The sequence below is a fragment of the Corvus hawaiiensis genome, chromosome 8, assembly GCF_020740725.1.
Source record: "Corvus hawaiiensis isolate bCorHaw1 chromosome 8, bCorHaw1.pri.cur, whole genome shotgun sequence".
In the NCBI taxonomy this organism is placed as follows: Eukaryota; Metazoa; Chordata; class Aves; order Passeriformes; family Corvidae; genus Corvus; species Corvus hawaiiensis.
The window spans coordinates 7,828,936-7,847,956 of record NC_063220.1 but is presented as its reverse complement, the minus strand read 5'-3'; the positions used below and the strand labels follow the sequence as shown (position 1 = coordinate 7,847,956).

At 36.0% G+C, this 19,021-nt stretch overlaps 1 protein-coding gene across 5 annotated transcripts in view; it reads left to right on the top strand.

Moving 5' to 3' along the window:
• Window positions 1-19,021, top strand: part of ATRNL1 (attractin like 1) — a 448,295-nt gene that overhangs the window by 150,634 nt on the left and 278,640 nt on the right. For all 5 annotated transcript variants that reach the window (XR_007205109.1, XM_048310902.1, XM_048310901.1 and 2 more), the window contains exon 21: window positions 18,372-18,424. Coding sequence is in view for 4 of the 5 variants with exons in the window: in XM_048310902.1 (XP_048166859.1) it covers window positions 18,372-18,424 (53 nt within the window). In the remaining variant the exon portion in view is untranslated. The remainder of the gene's footprint in view (window positions 1-18,371; window positions 18,425-19,021) is intronic.

Genomic DNA, 19,021 nt, shown 5'->3' with positions numbered 1-19,021 from the left:
GCAGTGTTGCTGTGCCCTTAATTGAAACCTTTTATTAAAAAAAACCCAAACTTTTTGCTGTATAAACCCATCAGTTTTCAGTTGTTTCATAATCAAGTAGGTTATTTTTATTAGTTTTCAATTGAGGCTAAGATCAATCAATCTATACTGATTGACTATTGGACTGCTACATCTGGAGATGTATTAATTTTTTCTGAACTTCTTTGTACAGCTTCCCCTTTCTCCTGTGGTTTCCACCAAGGATAAAATAGATACTTAACCTTCTCTGGCAGAAGTGCATAAATATATTCTAGTAAAAAAACTTCATGAAATTATTTCCCTGAATCATTCATGGTGCCACTGTATTGAGTATCTAGCAAGATTCTTCTACAGTATTTCATTAGAGAGAAGGGAGAATTGGTTCATTTTCCTCAACTGATTATCAGAAGAAATGAGGTTTGTCTGGCTAAAGTTTAGAGAGACTGGAGTTATATTGTAAAAAGAATGATGATTTAGTCGCAGACATTGATTTCAATACACAGAGCTACTATTTCATTATGTACTGCTAGACTTTAAGCACTCAGTAATGGAAACTCCACTTGTGAGAAAAACAAGTAAAAATTGTTGTGGGCCACAGATATATTGAGTTTTGAGACAGAGAAGGTGGTTTCTACTCATTTGAAAGTGATCTGTAACAATGAGATGATTTCAAAGGAACCTCAGCAGTTTCTGCACACGGTAAATTTTGCATGTTCATGTAAATTGTGACCTTTTTTGAGATTTGTGATAGGGAAGATTCTATGGTGAGTTTATTAAATAGTGTTGGGTGTCCCCCAAAACTCACCTTCTCCATTTTTGTTTGGTTTGCTTTTTTTAGTTTTTAAATAAAGCTGTATCTTCCTGAAATGATACCAATTAGTGAGGCACAAAACATCAGTCCTCAGTAAATTATAAATAGCACTTATTAGCACTTATGCCTTTTAAATGACCAAAAATATTTTTTTTCTGTTTTAATTTAAGGAAAAATCCTTTTAGATAGAAATGAGTGATTATTTCACCTGATCTATACTTAATATGTTTGTATATTATTAATATCCATAATTTTCTGAGATACTTGGTTAAATGTAGTCTGAACATTATTAAAATGGATTTTTTTGAAAGCTATAAAATAACTTTGTAATTAAATCCAGTGGGAAGTATATATAGGAATTACTTCAGAATAGTTTTCTCTTGAATTATCAGGACACTATACAAATAAAATAAAGCATTAGGATATTGCCTGTCAAAAGAAGTCTTTTGAAGACTCTTTGAAAATCTTCCCTTACTATTTCACTATGTGGAAAACTCAAAATACATATGGAATGGGAGGTGAATTAGAATTTAACCAATGCTGTATTTCTTTACTGAGATTAACTGATACAACACAGTCCTCTTGCACTGCAGGCTTTCTATTTTTAGCTGGGTAGAGAAAGTGCTCAAGGAGAATTTACAATGAAAATAGTTTTTCAATAGAATCTGTATTAAGTTCAGCATTTTAAAAAACATCAGGTTGAATGATTTGAAAGTGATACTGACTTTATTGACAGTTAACTGAAAATATTGGCTACTATAGAGTTGTTTTCTGTTGAAAACCAGATTTGTAATGCTACAGTGAATGTTGAGTGGCTTTAAAATCGTTGTGTTGATGTTGCTGCTTGGCGCAGCCAACCGATGACATAATTTTGATGAGGACTGAGCAAAGGCTTTGAAGGGACTCTCTCTGTGTGTCTGCTGCCAGGGCTTGTGCTATCCAAGTAATACATTGTGGAGGACATAGATTTTATTTGAAGGGGAAGCAGTTTTCTAAGGCAGATCCATCCAAAATACCCATGTTTTCCTTATTACCAGTGCACAAGTTCAATGTGTATAGTAATCCAAACATTTGATTTTTTTTAAATTGTGAATTTAAAAAACCATGTTTTTTGAATCTCTAATTTTTCTCAGTAGATCTACAATTCTTGGGATTTTTCAAAGCTGTTGAAAATCCCTTCATTATTCTCAATTCTTAACTCTCAGATAAAATAATACCCATTGTGCAGAGTAGATCTGAGCTTATAATTCACATCTGATAGGCCATTAGTATGGTAATTAGTAATTGGTACAAAAGTTGTTAAAGTTGAAATAGACATCTGGTTTAATCAATTTGTCATTAAGGAAGTGCAAGTGTAGAGTTAGCAATGGGAAAAGAAAATACCAATGTGAGAGCTCACAGCTCTCTCTGAGCTATCAACATGTAGCCAAGTTTGAAATTGGAATAGTGCCTCTTTATCTTGCTTGATATGGATTGCTCAGTGCTCAACTTGCATGAAATACCACGCCCTTTTTTTATTTTAAAACCTTACAAATAAGTAAAAGAAATGAAGCTACATTTGATGAAAAGCCCGCTGATATATCCATCAACTTCAGCTTGGGATGTTTATATATTTTATTTACTAAGAAAGGGAAGAAAGGAATTTTTTTATAGAGCAAAATGAAAGGCTAGGTCAGGTGGGTGCTAAAGACACTATTTGTTAGAAATCTCCTGGTGATGGAAAGATTGCTTTTCTTCTCCTCTTACGGTCTCTAATAGATGAAATATGCATCTTCCTATTGCTATTTTCATTTTCTGTTTTCTCTTTCAGTCAATTGCATACCTTTACATATAGATGAAAATTTATCTGGAATAGTTATATTTATGGTTTCAAAATTAAGACATTTTGTTTCACATTGTTGCCAGTTATTAGTTTTAAATTGCTTCAGTAGTTGCCAAGAGTATTAGAAGAATGCACACAAAAGATTAAAGCTATGCACAGACAGAACTAAGAAATGTGTTCTGGTATTAAGACGTGGGAGTGAGAAATGCATTAGTCCTCATTTCTTTTTCCATGAAGCTTCTGATAATTACATAGACTATGCACATCAATTATGCAGTGCTAAATTGTGCTTAAGGAGTCCTCATCCTGAGGAGCCTGCCAACAAACCTGCATTCTGCTGCAGCTGCATATGCAGACGTCTGGCAGTCAAGCAGGTTTTCTTATCTATTGAATCTTCTTTCCTTCCCAACTCAATCTCTGCACTTGTTGCAGTAGAGCCCACAGTCTCATGCTTCCCCATGTCCCAAGTACAGGCAGTGCTAGAGATGCTTTCTGTGCCACTTCTGCATTAATGATGGGTAACTGAAATGAAATGTTAATTCATTCTTGTAGTTGGGTAGATAAGGGGACTGCATGCAACATTTTAGAGTTGCTTGTAAAACTGTAGATATCTGAGTTGTACTTTAACAATTAACATAAGGAAAAATAGGAGGATGTGAAAACTATTTTGCTTCAGAAATGTGGTTGAAGTTGGTCGCTGAAATCTAATGTGATTCCCTGTACTGATTCTTCCTTGCTGCAGCTTTGTCTATTTAAGAGGAATATTTGTTTCACTCCTGTTTAAAAATCGGGAGATGGACTACCTGGGATAATGAATTCTGCAGGCTGAGCATATGGAAGCACATATGCCTACATAAACATCCTTTTTTTTTCTTTGCCTTCATTCTTAGCCTGCATTATCATGTGAATGACATGAAATAATGAAAACTTGAAAAGACATTAAGTTACAATAAACATTACTGAAAAGTATCTAATATTTTACCTCATAATGTAAACTCACAACATTTGACACAAAAAGTAAATTCTTCATCACATGCAAGGTATTTTCAGGGAATGATAACTGATAAGGCAACAAGAAATAACATAGGACCAATTCTGTCTGTACTTAATAATGTCTTATTATTAGAAATGCTCCCTTATTCTTTTCTTCTTTTGTACTGAATAATCACCACTAGAAAGAATAAAATATAAACTAAGCTGCACAGCCTTTGCATGCTTTGAGTTTTCTATTTTTTTTCTTGTGGATGTATTGAAAAGTAAGTGGTATTTATCTAGCTGCCTAGATAATGGGGCTGGGGAGCTTGATTACAAGGCCATAAATCAATCCAAGAACCTGATGATATCCTCAACTTCAGCAGTGAACTCTGAGTGGCTTAGATTATCACTTCAGAAGGATTGACTTAAAGATCTAGTTCTCCATCTCTATTATATTTATATTACCAAAAAAGGGAATTTTTCAGCAATTTAAGAAAAGAACAAAGTACTGGAAGGCAGAGTGAAAACTGTTTTAAATAGTGTCAGGAGTCTGATTTAGAATCAAAGCAAATTTATAATCCCATTTGAAAATTTGATCTGCCACAACACTTTTTTCTCAGTGTTGCACAGAGCAAAGATAAATTTAAGAATACTGGATTACAACAGGAGGCCAAAGGGAGAGCAGCAAGATTGGCAAACCAACAGAAGGAATGTGTCAAAAAGAGCTCATTGTCCTGGAAGAAAAGATTTTGGGCTGCTCACAGAGAAGTGATAAGAATTAAAGGGTAAAGGAACAGTCAGATATGCTGAAAGAGATTTAATAAATCAGATTTCATAAAGGAGACTTAAAAAAAATATTTGTCCTGGAAATGAGTTCTTACAAGATCCGTAAGGAGATAAGGGCAGCAATTACTTTCTAACAGCTGCCACAAAATCTAATCTTGTTCTTGTTTAGGTCATTTTATCCTCTCTTACGTAGAGTCTTGATTTAATCACAGATTTGGGCCCTGGTTCAGATAAATATTTTAATACATGATAACACCTTGTTTCTTAGGTTTAAGAGGAGATATTCCCTTGGTTTGGTGAGAATAGGGAACATATAATTTACTTTTCCTTCCCCTGCTCATGGGAGGCTAATTGTAAATTGTCATGCACGGGATAGCAGCAAGAGTTTCATAAAACAAGTCCACAATTTTTTTTTCACTCCTGGTACTTTGCTACTCTTCATTCATTCATTTTCCATCCCTTTATTATGTTTTTTGTTGTTTTCTGTACTTGGTAAAGCAAGGGGAATTTTTTTGAGGAAAGGTAAAGTTGAAGGTTGACAAATGGTGATTGTAAGAAATGAAAAATGTATAAATCAGTCCTTCATGCTGAACAGAAGGATTGCCTCCTCTATATTTATGAATAAAAGAACAGGTAGCAGCACATCTAAACAGATGAACAACTTCATTGCTGTTCAGTGACAACAACGTGTAAATTAAATTACACTGAGATTTATAAATGGGAATTACGTAAATCAATTTTTTGTTTGTTTTTTAAGAAAATGCATTTTTGTTGAATTGTACTTTAGGGTTCCCCCCCCCCCCCCCCTTTTATTTTCTGTTTTATTTATACTACCCTGATGTGTATAAAATTAAATGCATTTTCCACCCTGTTTCTTGGGTAGAAGAAGAAGAAAAACTTCAGGATGTTTTTGTTTTTTTAATGCTCTTGTCTTTTTGTCATTGACTTTCATGAAACCTTTCCTGTACCATTACTTTATTGCTTTTGCTCTTACATTTTTGGAAAATAGCTAAATATGTGACTTAATAAATGGTTTGACATTGGCCCTTCAGGAGCTTTGATTAGAGCTTTCTCTGTGCTCAGTTTTGTAGAGTTGCATTGGCCTGTTTTTCATTGTCTACTCAATGTTCTTAGAATATTTCTATGTGGTTGAAGTTCTGCTATCATTACAGCCTGTTTTTAGACTTAGTTGTTATGCCATAGGAGGTTGATTCTTTTAATGGAAATATTTGAAGCCATGCTTATTCTATGTTTGTCCTCAGCCTTTGACAATTTCCTCAACCTAAGAATCTCTTGTGTCTTGTTTCTATTATGGTTTTATCAAATGAAATTTTCTGCAACAGGTGTCATTTAAGTACTGGCCTTAAAATAAACTACAATGAATATTCAGTAAACAGTCCTTCTTTCACTGGGAAAAGAAAGAATGAAAGAAGTGGTGACTAATGTAGCTTTTTTATAAACATGGTAGAAGTTCAAATTGAGTTATTCCAGTTATATACAGGCCTAGAAATAGAAAAGAAGCATTGAATAGTACAACCCAAAGACTATTCTAGTGCATCTTCTTCCTTCATAGTGGATAGATTGAGCTATATTCCAGGTATATCCAGCTTTCTGTGTTTCTAAATAGTGATATTCTAAATATTTGATATTCTGCATGCTCATAATACAGTCGTTATACATTCTATTAACATGCTGTAATGAAAACTACCAGGTAACATTTTGTGTGAACACTGTCTTCTGCAAATTGCAGTCATAGCTAGAATTAGTGAATGTTCCTTGCAGAAAACTCTGCTTCCTGATTCTAGAATCCAAACCTGATTATCAAAATTTTCTTCTCTATGGCAGTAGGTCATATGGTGCACATGTTTTTAAAACAGAACATGTCACAGTAGTTCTTGTCTGTTTCTTATGAGGTGTTTGTCAATTTAATATTTTGCCTTTTGAATGTGTGCTTATTCCTACGAATAATGTGATTATTATGAATCAACCAATTCAAGATTGCTTATAAAACATTCTGCCATTTCAAAATTGATGTGGTGCTCAAGACACTTCTCCAATGTCACTCTTGAAGTAGAATTTTGAAATCAGAGGGTCATTTCAGTTATATTTTCTTAAAAAAAAAAAAAAAAAAATCCAGAAGGGAAACTTAGAATGGTCAGAGTGAATTATTTGGATTTTTTTCCACTCTGATAGTCCCAAACGAGGATTCGCCTCAGAGTGCATCTCTCCACTGTGCTCTCAGTTGATTTCTTTCTGTTATTAATGGAAAATGTAGCACGTACTTTGTTTTTCTGACATGATGGACCATTTCAGTCACCAGAGTTATTTTTCAATTGACATTAAAATATTTTGCATTTCTAAGTTATGAGTAATGTTTCAAATTATAGCATTACTTCTGCATAACTTAGAAACCCAACCAGAAAACAAGTGAGAAAAAAGACCTTAGGAATGTGAAAACAACCAAGGATAGGATGGTATTTTAGATATTTTAAAAATCACTCTCATAATGCAGAATATACATGTACACATAACTGACAAATGTTGTAACTGAATCTTTCCTCCTAAATACTGATTTTGATATTATCTTTTAGTTAAAATATATTTCCTAATATTAAAACCATTGGCTAAATTATTGGACTGAGGGAGTTTATTATTCTTTGACTTAAGCAAAATGACTGGGGACAGATTTTCATGCTGGCACGCAGAACAAATTTAATTCAAACTGAGATGAAAGGCGGTTAATGTAATTGTAGCCTATTATCCTATGCAGGCTTGAGTTAAGAAGCAAACCAAGACAGTCAGAAAATGATGGATAGAAAATAGAAATGCTCAAGGCTGGTGAAATAGAGACTTGTGAAGGGATTATGCCATAACTGTTCCCACACAATCTCTGCATCACTAATATCCCACCTCTACTGTATGTTTAGATTACTAAACAGGATTTTTGTATGCCTGCTGCATTCTCTTTATTTCTCTCTGACGTCAAAAAAAGGTCCTAGTTTAGTAAATTTCATGACTTTGTAATCAGGATTTTTTTTTTTCCTTAATCTACCACCTTCATCAGTCCTGGGGATGCTGTAAAGCATTCCATTGTCTTTTCTTTCTAAGCACCTTTTTCTTTGTTATCACACAGAGTGATAGGATAGTGGTTGGCTGCATAACTAGTCTTTGATCCTAAATGTAACTAAGGGACTAGGAAAAAATTACTTTTATTAGAGTCTTTAGTTAAAAAGTGGAAAATAATCAGCTCAGGTTTTTCGACTGTACGAGTGTCTGGTTTTTTTGCATGGCCCTTTGGATGTAGCATATTTTAGGTGATCAGATGGGTTTTTTAGGACTGCATTCTGGCAGTTTACCTATTTTTCTTCATTCCCATTTCATTTTTCAGTAGTGCAGATACTTTTTGAATACCTACGTATTTTTCAGTGCAGTCTTTTAAAAATCAAAAAGACATGTCTTGATCTCAGAATGCATGCAGAAAGGTTCCAAGTTGTACTTTGAAGCATGTTAATTACAAAAATATTCCAATGGGTTTGTCACCCTTGGCATAGTCCATAAAGAAAAGAATGAACATTTTTTCCTCTAAAGTAACTGATCATACCTAGGGTAATACATGTGTCTCAGGTAATTCTAGCAATAACTAGTTCAAGCATCAAGTTCGATGCTTACACAATGCAGGAGATCAATTACTGATCAGAAGTCCCACTAAAGCTGCTGTCTTATGGCCTCTTTGCTGTGGGATTGAGTCTTTGAGGTACATGAGATGGGACAATAAAATAGCTTTTAGAGCAGTGTTGGAGCTGGATTTCCCAGTCACTCCCAGCTGGAGTGCAGGATTTCTCTCATTCATTGTGAGTTGTATCACTGGAGCTCTTACAGTAGCTAAGTAATTAGTTTTCTTTTCTCCTTCTGCCATTGTTTAGGATAAGATTTTGTGCATTTGAAAAATGCTGTGTTCTATGGATTGCCCTTTGGGAAGTCATTACTTAAAGATTCTGTTCAGTGCTGTACTCACACAGGAGCTAGCACTGCTTTCCATGGCAGTCCTGTGCAGCCTGCCCGTCAATCCCGATAGAAACACAGTCCGAATGGATCAGGGCTGACAGAGCAAAACTCCTGTTGTGAAATACTTCACAGACCCCTGCCATGAGGCTGTTGTGTCATTCTGGTCAACTTTCTTTCCTTTTACAGCCATTCCTTTTAAGTTTTCTTCTTAAGGGTCCGATAGCTTTTTGAGGAGAGCTGGCCAAGACTGGAAGTGTTGACAGATACAGTATTCTTGCTGCAACACAGGCAGTAACACTTATTTACACTTCTTTGGCACTTCATAAAGAAGTATCAGGATCATCTCTGCTCCAGGAAATTCATGAGGTCATGTGATATAATGGGCTAATGGGGATTTGGGCTCTTCATAGGCAAGAGGCCAGGGAAAAGCAATGTGTGTATCTAACTTGATCCTTTCTCCAGCCACCCAGACACTTTTCTGTGTTCTATTCTTAATAGATATTTCTCTATCTCTTGTATTGATATTTTTTTTAATAAAGTCAAATAAAATATGGTGCAGGTTAGATAGGGTTGATATCCTAGATATTAAAAAGGACTTAAAAAAAGACCAGATATACCCATAATGGAACAATGGTAGGCAATAACACATGAATTTGATTGACTGTTATGCAGGGGTGGGGTAAAGAAAGTTCTTTTAGGCAGGAGAAGAACTTATCAGAACAACATATTGGATAGATGTATGGATATTGGAATGATCTGATGGACAAAAATATGATACTAAAGACCTGCAGGTGAAGAAGGAAGCTACGAGTCTGGAAACTTCCATGCCTCCATGTTTACTTTCTAATGATTCTCTGGGAATTTCTGTCAATGCCATAGGAAACAAGTATGGGAAGTCAATATTCTGGACAGAGTATCTGAATATCTTGTCAGAAACACCTAAGCCATCTTAGGAATAATGAAAGTTACTTGAAAATGTCATGTAATGGCTAGAGTTTTGGCTTCCTAAAAGTAAGAATGATAGCTTGCCAATTGCAGTATATATTATACTTAAACATCTGTGATATTTGTGCTTCATGTTTATATTATAACTTGTCATTAGCACTGTAGAAGTTGTTGCAAGTAGAGCAATAATTCAGATAATATGACTATTTTCTAAAATTCCCTAATACTGTATAGCTGACAGCCTAGAGAAAGCCATGACACTCTGATTTATTCATACCTCTGTCTTCATTTTCATTTAGTATTCTTGAACATCTATAAATAAGCAGCATTTGGCCATTGCTGAGCTGCAATCTCCACTCCAAAATGTGTGATGTGCTTTGCTTCTGAATTGTTATTTTTGTCTTGGCTTAGTCAGAATTTCCCTTATTTTTGGAAATATTAATTGCCATATTGTGATAAATTGTAGTCTTAAATGACAAGAAAATCACCAAAGTTACCATAAGTTATTTGAAGTAGAAAGACAAAAAAGTAACTTGCCTGTCTTCGTGCCATTTTCTGGAAATTATAGTGTCTGTATGGCATCCTGAAATACACATTTCTGAAATTGCCTTTTCCTTAAATTGCCTCAAAATGATAGTCTTATATAAATAGTGATTTTGTTAAAAATCCCCAACACAACAAAACCAAACAAACAAACAAAACCCATCCCAGAATCTTGAAAACAAAGTAAAATGAATGCAAGGAAGATGAAATGTAGACAGATGAGAACTCTATAGCACTCCGTAATACCACAGCATTGAACTTTCTGCATTGAGATTTTAACTGAGTAGTTCTTTAACTGAGTAGTTCTTTGCAATAATTTCCCTCAGAGACTGACCATGCATTAAATTCAATAGTAATAAAATAGCCATATTATAAACCATAGATTAAATTCAACAGTAATAAATGAATCATATTATAATGCACATTTAAAAAAAAGCGCCATAAACTGTTTAATCGTTAAATATACTTACCACAAACACACTTAGTAATAGTAAAATTTTACAATTCAGTAATGACTAATGAAAATGCAGTAAACCACTTGGGATTTAGTGTGTGTATATAAATTTCTTTTTCATGTGGTCTACTTGATGAAGCCATTTACAGTGCATTTGCTCTGACTGTCAGGGCCTCTTAAAATATTTAATGTTCTGAAGTGGGGCTTCTTCTGCTCTTTTTGAGAAATGGTTTCTAAATAACAGCAATATACAAACACTCTTGCAAAGTGCCAGAACATCACAAGCAGTGAACAGCTGACCACAGAATCACAGAATGGGTCAGAGCCATCCCAGAGCACGTGGCACAGATTGTGTCCAGATGGTTCTGGAGTATCTCCAGTGAGGGAGACTCCACAGCCTCTCTGGGTGACCTGTTCCAGCATACAGTGACTTTCATATATTTATTTCATACGGTCTTAAGGATCCCTTCCAACGCAAACCATTCTATGATTCCATGAATATTCTATTGGTGATACTAAATTAACTTCTAACACATTTCATCAATATTTATCTTTTAAAAGAATGAAATGCGAGTTGTGTGAAGTGTTCACTGATTTTTGCAAAGTAAAAGTTTAGGAGGAGCTGCATTTCAGTTTAAGCAGTTATAAGTTTTCATGGTTATTTTACCATTGCTTCTTATCTAATTCTTCTCTCTAAAAGGAAAGAACTACTTGAGAAACTATGCTAATATTTCTTGGAGTTGTGGTTCAGTTCAGTGTAAACATGGCCTGTTCTTTTGAGCTAAGGGATACTCTAACATTTATTTTCTAAGGGCTCAAGTAATGTCTGAAATATCCGATGTAGGTCAAAATGTGAGAGAAGAAGTGTGTGTGTATCTCTCCCCTGCCTTTGAAAGAGCAGTGACTGATAAGAAGGAAGTTTGCTTTTCCAAGATCACCTTTTGCATATATTCAGGTTTGTGAATATTCAGGCCAAAACCATGGCCATTTGTAGAGAGAGTGCCAGAGGTAAAGGGACATGAGATTTTTCTTTTTCAGAGTAAGCAGCATCAAATCTTCTGCATATAAAATTCATTTAGTGCCTTAATTATTAAGATTAACAGGGAGTTATCCAGCTAGTTCCAAATGATGGCTGTAGGTGATTTTATTCTTGTATAGAAGTAGTAAATAGTACCCAGAACTTATTAGAAAACTCTTATTTTATTTCTTAACCTTTTTCTCTCTTAATTATATAATTATATGATGAGTGACACCTGTTTGAAAGTTTATTTTGTTCTGGAGTGCAATGGATTTTGTGATTTGAAATATTATTACTTCAAAGAGTATACAAGAGCTCTATAATAGTAATTATTCTTGATCTTGCAGGGAAGAAGTATTTGAATAGCATGAAGAGTCTGGAAACGGAAATCTTGCTCATGAAGCTAGAATGTTTTACTTTTTTCTTTTGGTGAGATCAGCCTAGATTAAAAAAAAAAAGTATTGCTGGCCTAGGCCTTTTTCGTGAATTATATGAGGAGGAGAGAAATTAATCTACAGAAAAAACATTGTCTCAAGACATCGTTATATGCACTTACAAGAAAAAAACAAATAAATCATTTCCCCACATTATTAAAAAGTTCTAACTGGAAACATAAATCCTAGTACCTTTTACCCTTTTAGGTTATCATTATCTTAAGAGGTAGGCTGATAATTCTTTATATCTGAAGTTCCTCATGACTGGAAGGATCTTGGCAGTGTGAGAAGTGAAAGTGTCCAATTTTTACATTAGAACCAAAGATCTGAGATGCCTGTTCACATACTGCAGTATTAATGGATAGCATTGGGACAATATAGTACAGAGTACAATGTCAATGCAGTCAAGAAGCAGACCTTTATCTGTAAGAGAGATAAATTTGCATTTATAGATGAAAAGTTTGTGTGTTTCACATATTTCACTTCAGCAAAATAAAGATTATATTGCAGGATAAAAAATGCAATAATAATTAGCAATTGAGCCTATTCTCTGAAAATGACAAAGCAGTCATTAACAGTGCTGACAATACCTATTTTTCATTAAATATGTCATCTGAGCTCAGCTGTTGCATCTAAATCTTTGCACTTCTGTGGAAGGATGATGCAGTTTCTGAGTCTTTTAAACATGCTTGAACTCCCAAAACATGAGCCTGGCTGCTGCATTGTAGCTGCTGGTTGTGAGGTCACTCACTTTTCTTGCTGCTGACCATGTCTGTTGTGGATGGTCAGAAGATGTGGTTGTTCTTGGGCATTTCTGTGACAAAGGTATGGATGCCAAGCAGGTCTCAGCCAAGACCTAAGTCTTGACCAGGTCTAAGTGTGAATTGGGCTTTCAGGTATCAGTTACTCACTGCTCTGGTCCAGTTACCAACCCCAGCTGTTCTTGGGTTATTGCTTTCACCCATGAGTCACCACTCTTGAGCTGAAAATCTGCAGTTTCTATGGCATCACTTCCAAAATGTTATGAATTACAGCCAGTTACACTTATTGACTGCAGTTAAGCACATACCTCAGCTTATTTTCTCATTGCTGGAAATGTACTGTAAGAGTAGGATATCTTTCATGACTTTCAGGAAGGGATAACCAACAGGCAGCATAAAAACCTGCATGTGAATCTGAACTAAATGTTCATCAACTGTCTCATAATTATCTGCGAAAGCTGCAGTCAACAGCATGGACATATTTTTAATGCTGAGGATGTAGTAATATACAGTAGTATGGAGTAATTCTTCATATCCACTTATGATGCCACAGGGTTTACCATGGGACTTGAGAAGTCTTAGATACAGCCTTATAAACACTGTTTGAACTTCTGTTGCAAGGTGTCCCAAATAACCAGATTTTGTTATGTTAAATAGTATTCCAGTGTTCTAAACCCCCATAGCATCTTACCAGTCTGGAACCAGGAAAGTAGAATAAAACCAGGAACCTGTTGTGCAAGATCAGGAACTGGGGACAAAGGGATCAGAAGCAGGAATCAGTGATAGACAGCAGCACCAGGACCACTGGTTAGAAAGGGAACAGCATGAGGAGTAAAGGCTAGGACAGAGTTGAGTAGTAGTCCTGGAAACTGTTCTGACTCATTCAAAAGCTGGGACAAGTCAACAGTCAGGGACCAGGGGTACTCTGCTAAAGCAGACCATTAGTCTTAATTTATTGGGAACCTCTTGCAGATACAACTCTGGGAACCTGGGCAAAATCCCAGGCCTGTTTATGACCAGCTGTAGATCAGACAGGTGACAGCTCTTCCCCTGACACTGTGGAAGCGATCTGTTAATTTGCAAGGACAAAATATGAGGTAAGGGTCATAAATATCTATATTACATAATATGCTATAACTGTATAGTTGACAAGCCTTGGTCTGGGCCAGAACAAGATAAAACTGTGTCAGCAGGGAGCCAGTTGACTAAAAGAATATTGTCTGTTAGAGTGGCCTTCCCTGAGAATTTGGTATTAAAAACACACTCAGCTAAAGGAAAGTCTGGCTGTACTTAGGTTAGTTTTCCCCTGTTCCTCTGTTTTTGCTTCACTTTTATATGAAAGGAAAGATTTACCAATTAGTGGCAGTGGCAGAACTGCGGAAACTTCTGCCTTCAGCATTAAAGGTTAAATGAACTGTTATAGGAAGGTTTCCAAGTGACCAAATCACTTGTCTAGAAAGCTGTTGCTCTAGGTTGGTGTTATATTGACAGTTTTACTCAGGTGAGAAGCTTGAAGGTATGTCCTTCCTTAAGGGATATGCCAGTAAGAACAATAAACGTAGGCATATGTATGTTCCCCTGCTGTCAGTTCCTTGGCTTTCTTAAGCCTGCAAGATACAGAGCACAGGACCATACACTTTGCTAAGATTCAACAAAAGGTTGTTTGTAAACTCTGTCTCACAAAGAAGCCTTTTGTTCATTAGGAAAAAACCCAAATCTGGCGATCTTACTGTAAACATGTACTCATTTACATGCATTTACTGTATTTAAAGAGAAACAGAGAAATTATCATTCACTTGGTCATGAAAAACGTGAGAAAAATTATTTTTTAATGCCTTTGTCAATGACTTCTATTTTGAACTTCCAGAAAATCTGGGGAGATAAAAAGAAAGTGAAAGAAAATGGTTCAGTTTTGAAAGGATAATTGAGGGAGAGTTTGGGAAATAAGTGCTAATAGCAGGCCATGTAAAGGTCAGTGAGCTTGATGAATTGAATACTTTTGTATTGGAACAAACCATAGAACTTGTATGTAACCTAATAGGAGCCTTCCTCCATTTGTCCTTGTAAATGGGAGCTGTGTCTTTGGAGTCCTGCCAGAGTGGAACTGCTCATTCATTATGACCACTTAAAGCAAATGATCATGGCCCTAAGGCACATAAAATAATGAGCATAGCTTCCATTTCTCAGATATGAGGCATATATTATGCTTCACATATGGTCCAATGTGTGCTGGCTTTTGGAAAAGGTACAAAAATTACTACAATGGATAAAGCTCATAAGGAAACAATTCAGCGAATAGGAAATTTTGTAATTGGAACCATAGTCAGTGACTAATGCAGAGCAATATGTATGCTAATAAAATAGGAGAGGATTAAAAGACAAAACTAAATTTAATCGAAACCCAGCATACATGCTCATGTGAATAATTTCAGATATACTCTTAATCCTATTAGTTTCATTTTTTCCATCCACTGAAAACCAAGTGTTTAAGTAGTATCTTCCATTTAAATTAAAACAGACTTCCCTAACTAGTAAGAACTCCACCTCCTGTTATTCCTGATATACATTATGAAAGTGGCCTGCATGAAAGGCCTGGCAACAAATGGCATAATAAAGCAGCTGTTTTAATGAGGTGGCATTAAAAGAACACAGAGAACAGGTAAATCTCATGCCCCTTCAGTTACTGGGGTTCCTCTGTGCCTGCAGCACTGCATGGACCCAGCAAGGATTTTGCCTTTCTGCTGTACAGGTGCTGTCCATGGAGAGCTCCCTCCTCCTCACATCTGATGGTGCCTTTTGTCCTGTGCTCAGACAGAGCCGTGTCTGCTCCCGACAGGCTGGGAGCTTCTCTGGGATAACACCCACCAGGCCAAGCACAGGCTGGCACGGGGCTCCCTCCTGCCCAAAATCACCTCCTCCTTCAGTACTTCCATGAGCCTCCCAACACAGAGAGTATTTACTCTTTATGATAATACATCAAAATACTTTGCAGTGGTGCAATTCACTGTTCTTTTTCTATTGCACATATTGTTGCATCAGACACGATGCTGAAACAACTGAAACGGCTGTAAAATTGCATTGCCATTTTCTTTTCAAGATATTTGAAGGTCACTTCTGTAATTGTTAGGGAATTAGTAATTATTCGGATTTGAATGAATACTTATGAATACTTGTTGCAGAATATTTAGAACCTAGTAATTTTTGTATTAACCATTCTTTTGTATGTTCCTGTAAGTTGTGAAGCCTGTGACATATTAAATGGAGCTTACAGATATTTTTATTTCATTTATTCATGTTTAGGTTTTTTTCTGTGATAAAAATAGAAATAAAAATGCCAGAAAGGTATATGTGATGCTGGAAATCCCTGGGTTCTGGTACTTATTGATCCACAGGAGATGGTTGCATCTGATTAGAAGGGCAGCTGAATGGAGAAAGGAAGCTGTATGGAAACAGCTGTCTTTTTTTCATTAAGATTTTCAAGATTTAAAAAAAAAAGGGCTTTTCATCTCAAGGTCAAAGCACCACTGGTGAGTGCTGTGACTGGGCAAGAGTTCACAGTGCAATTTGTTTGTTTTCTCTCTGTGGAAAGTTGTACAGCTTATTGTTAATGGGAGTTGGATATTGCTCTTCCATGTCATACCATGTCTTGCCTTCATCCTCAGACTCTAAATACAAATTTATTTTTTATATTGTTTTTTCCTTCAGGTATAAAACCCCAGCATATTCTAAATACTACGTTCAATCTACTTTGCATTTGAAACAATTCCAGAGAAAAAATATTCCTCTTACAATAACCTCTATCATGTTATTATAATTTGTGTCATTTATGTGGCAATCTTACATACAAGAAAAGGGAATTCTTTTAAACCCGTAATTTGAAAGTGGTCCTTTTCTCTTAGCTCTCCTTCAGAATTCCAAACCTAAAGGCCCTTTCAGACATGAATATATTTTTTATTGTTTCAGGACAAACTGTTCTTTGAGGAATTTTGTTAGTGTTTTGTGATGTTTAGAAAAATCCCATGTCAGGCAGACCAGTGTTATTACTTGAGAGATTTTCTCCCTTCCAAGTACATGCAAGAGAGTTACTTGAGGAGCAGACTGTCTTCTCAATTGTGTGGAAAGGACTGTAGGGCCAGAGAGTCTTTGTGAACAAGACCACAAATTGTGTTCTGCAGTTAGACTTGAGGCATAGGGCGATTTGTTTTCTTGGAGATTATTTATTAAAATTATTATATTTAAAAAGTGTTGAATTTCAGTATAGTTGACCCTGCAAAGAGTTCTCATGCTAATGTGGGATCAGGAGTGCGCAAGGGCAGAGTCCAGAACATATTTTTTCTACTTTCTCGTTTTATTGCCAGTGCTGATTATTTTCTTTATGGTATTGTAACAAAGGGTCAAGGAGATTTTCTGCTAATTTTTTAATAAAAATGAGCATGTTAGGAATCACCAGTTAGAAAATGTTGAGGAAACCAGCAGAAATACAAAAATTAAAATATTTTAAAGTCTGAAACTTGTTAAATGATATGACATCCAAGTTAGAAGGTATTTTTAATAGTACTCACAAATAAAATCAAAAATATCTCCTTCCAAATCAAGTTTGTTAGAATAAAGTAATGAAAAGATAGTCCAAGATATTAAATGATTCAGATTACCTCTGGGAAAATATTTATATGAAATTTAATAGGCAGTGATTAGCTTTCTCTTTGTTTTGTGAATCTTTCTGTATATTTAAGAGAAAACTCTAATCTTGCTGGAGACTTTAATGAAATAGCCAAGGAAACCTGAAGCAAATGAATCATTTTCTATTAAGGTATTTGGCATTTTTAGAGTAATGCTATATAACTGGATTTGAACTGAATTTCTGTAGGATATTTTATCTCTCTGAAAATAGTTATATATCTTATCAATAAGAAAGCTATTTCTCCAGCTCTTATCATGTACACGTCAGCAGCATCAGTACATCACATTCAGTTTAAATTTCCCCTGATGCCCTGGGTGGTCAGTGAAGAGGAGCAATTGCCTCTGAAGTTCATGGAAGTTAAGGAGCTGAGACGCTGCTGTGCTGCAGCTCTGGCTGCAAGTCCTGGCTCTAGAGCCAGTTGCCATAGCCTGGCTGCAGCTGCACAGCTTAGGAGAAGCCTCTAGGACAGACAGCACAGCTCTGGTTCCCCTCTGTGGAGCTGTGGAAATGTGATAATTATTTTATGCTTAAGGATGCTTTGGGAGTTTGTTTTTGCTTTGGGTGTTTGGTTTTTTCCCCCATTGTTGTTTTTGAGTTCTTTTTGAGTTCATCTGAAGAGTTAGTAGTGTTTCAGGGCTGTGCATGTTAGGGGGGGACATCCTTGGGAACACTTTCTGCAGTCAGTTATCCCTCTCATGGGTGCTCAGCTGTTGGCTTGGGGAGGGCCAGATCAAAACCAGGAGAGGGAATCAGCTGTGGCTGAGGGGACAGGGATAAGGAGATCAGTGCTCGGGGTCACTGCCTGGCCCTCCTTTGCTCATGAGTGCAGAGAGACCAGAATTGCTGCCCTCAGTCCTACAGCAGGCACCGACTTCAGGCAGGTGACTGAAGTTCTTTGTTGAAGAGTCTGGTCACTCTGGGTTTATTATATGACAGGTGTCTCCAGAAAGTAGCACACTCTCATTAAGAACTATAATAAGTACTTCTTATTTGCATGTATTTGTGTTGCTAGTACTGAAACTCATGCTATTTGAATAAATATTCTCACTGCATTTTTATTAAAACTATACTGTGTTTAATGGGAATGTTTGGTTTTGTCTTTTTTTTTCCCCCTGCAGCTGTGACTCTGAAAATAGGTATCTTGGAAATCCACTTAGGGGAACATGCTACTGTGAGTATTTGTAATTTTAATGCTGCATACTGAAATGTTGATTACATATGATATGATGATTTCATTTCCTTGGAAAAACAAAATAAGTTTCTGGAGATTTTCAAAAATTAAGCACATTGATATTTTGACTGAAAAATAAAATGCCCCGCTGGGCTTCTCTTACTTTGTCCACAAGAACACAAATTAAAGTCTACTAGAAGTTGATTCCTTACATGTAGCTTAGAGGGACTGACCAAGCCATGGGGTTATTCTCTGTATCTCATCATATGTGAATGAAAGGAATAGTAATTGTGTCAATGCTTTAAAGACAGAATTTGTGGTGGAGAAATGCAAACAGTATAAACAGCACTATTCCCTGGGACATTCTGAGTGGTTTAGCCAGTCTGCCTCCCAGGGACATGAGACACAGCTGCTCTCCACAGTATCATAAAAGGAGGCTGTGTGTTGTCTCCATGTTCTTAATGTTGTAGAAAAGGTGCCTCTGGCAAGTTTACTCTGAAGTGTTGCAGTTTTGATAGTAATAGTGAAGGACTTGAAGGGATGAGAATGCTTATTACCCATGTGTAGAAATCCCTTAGTGAGCTGTGCCAATTTTAC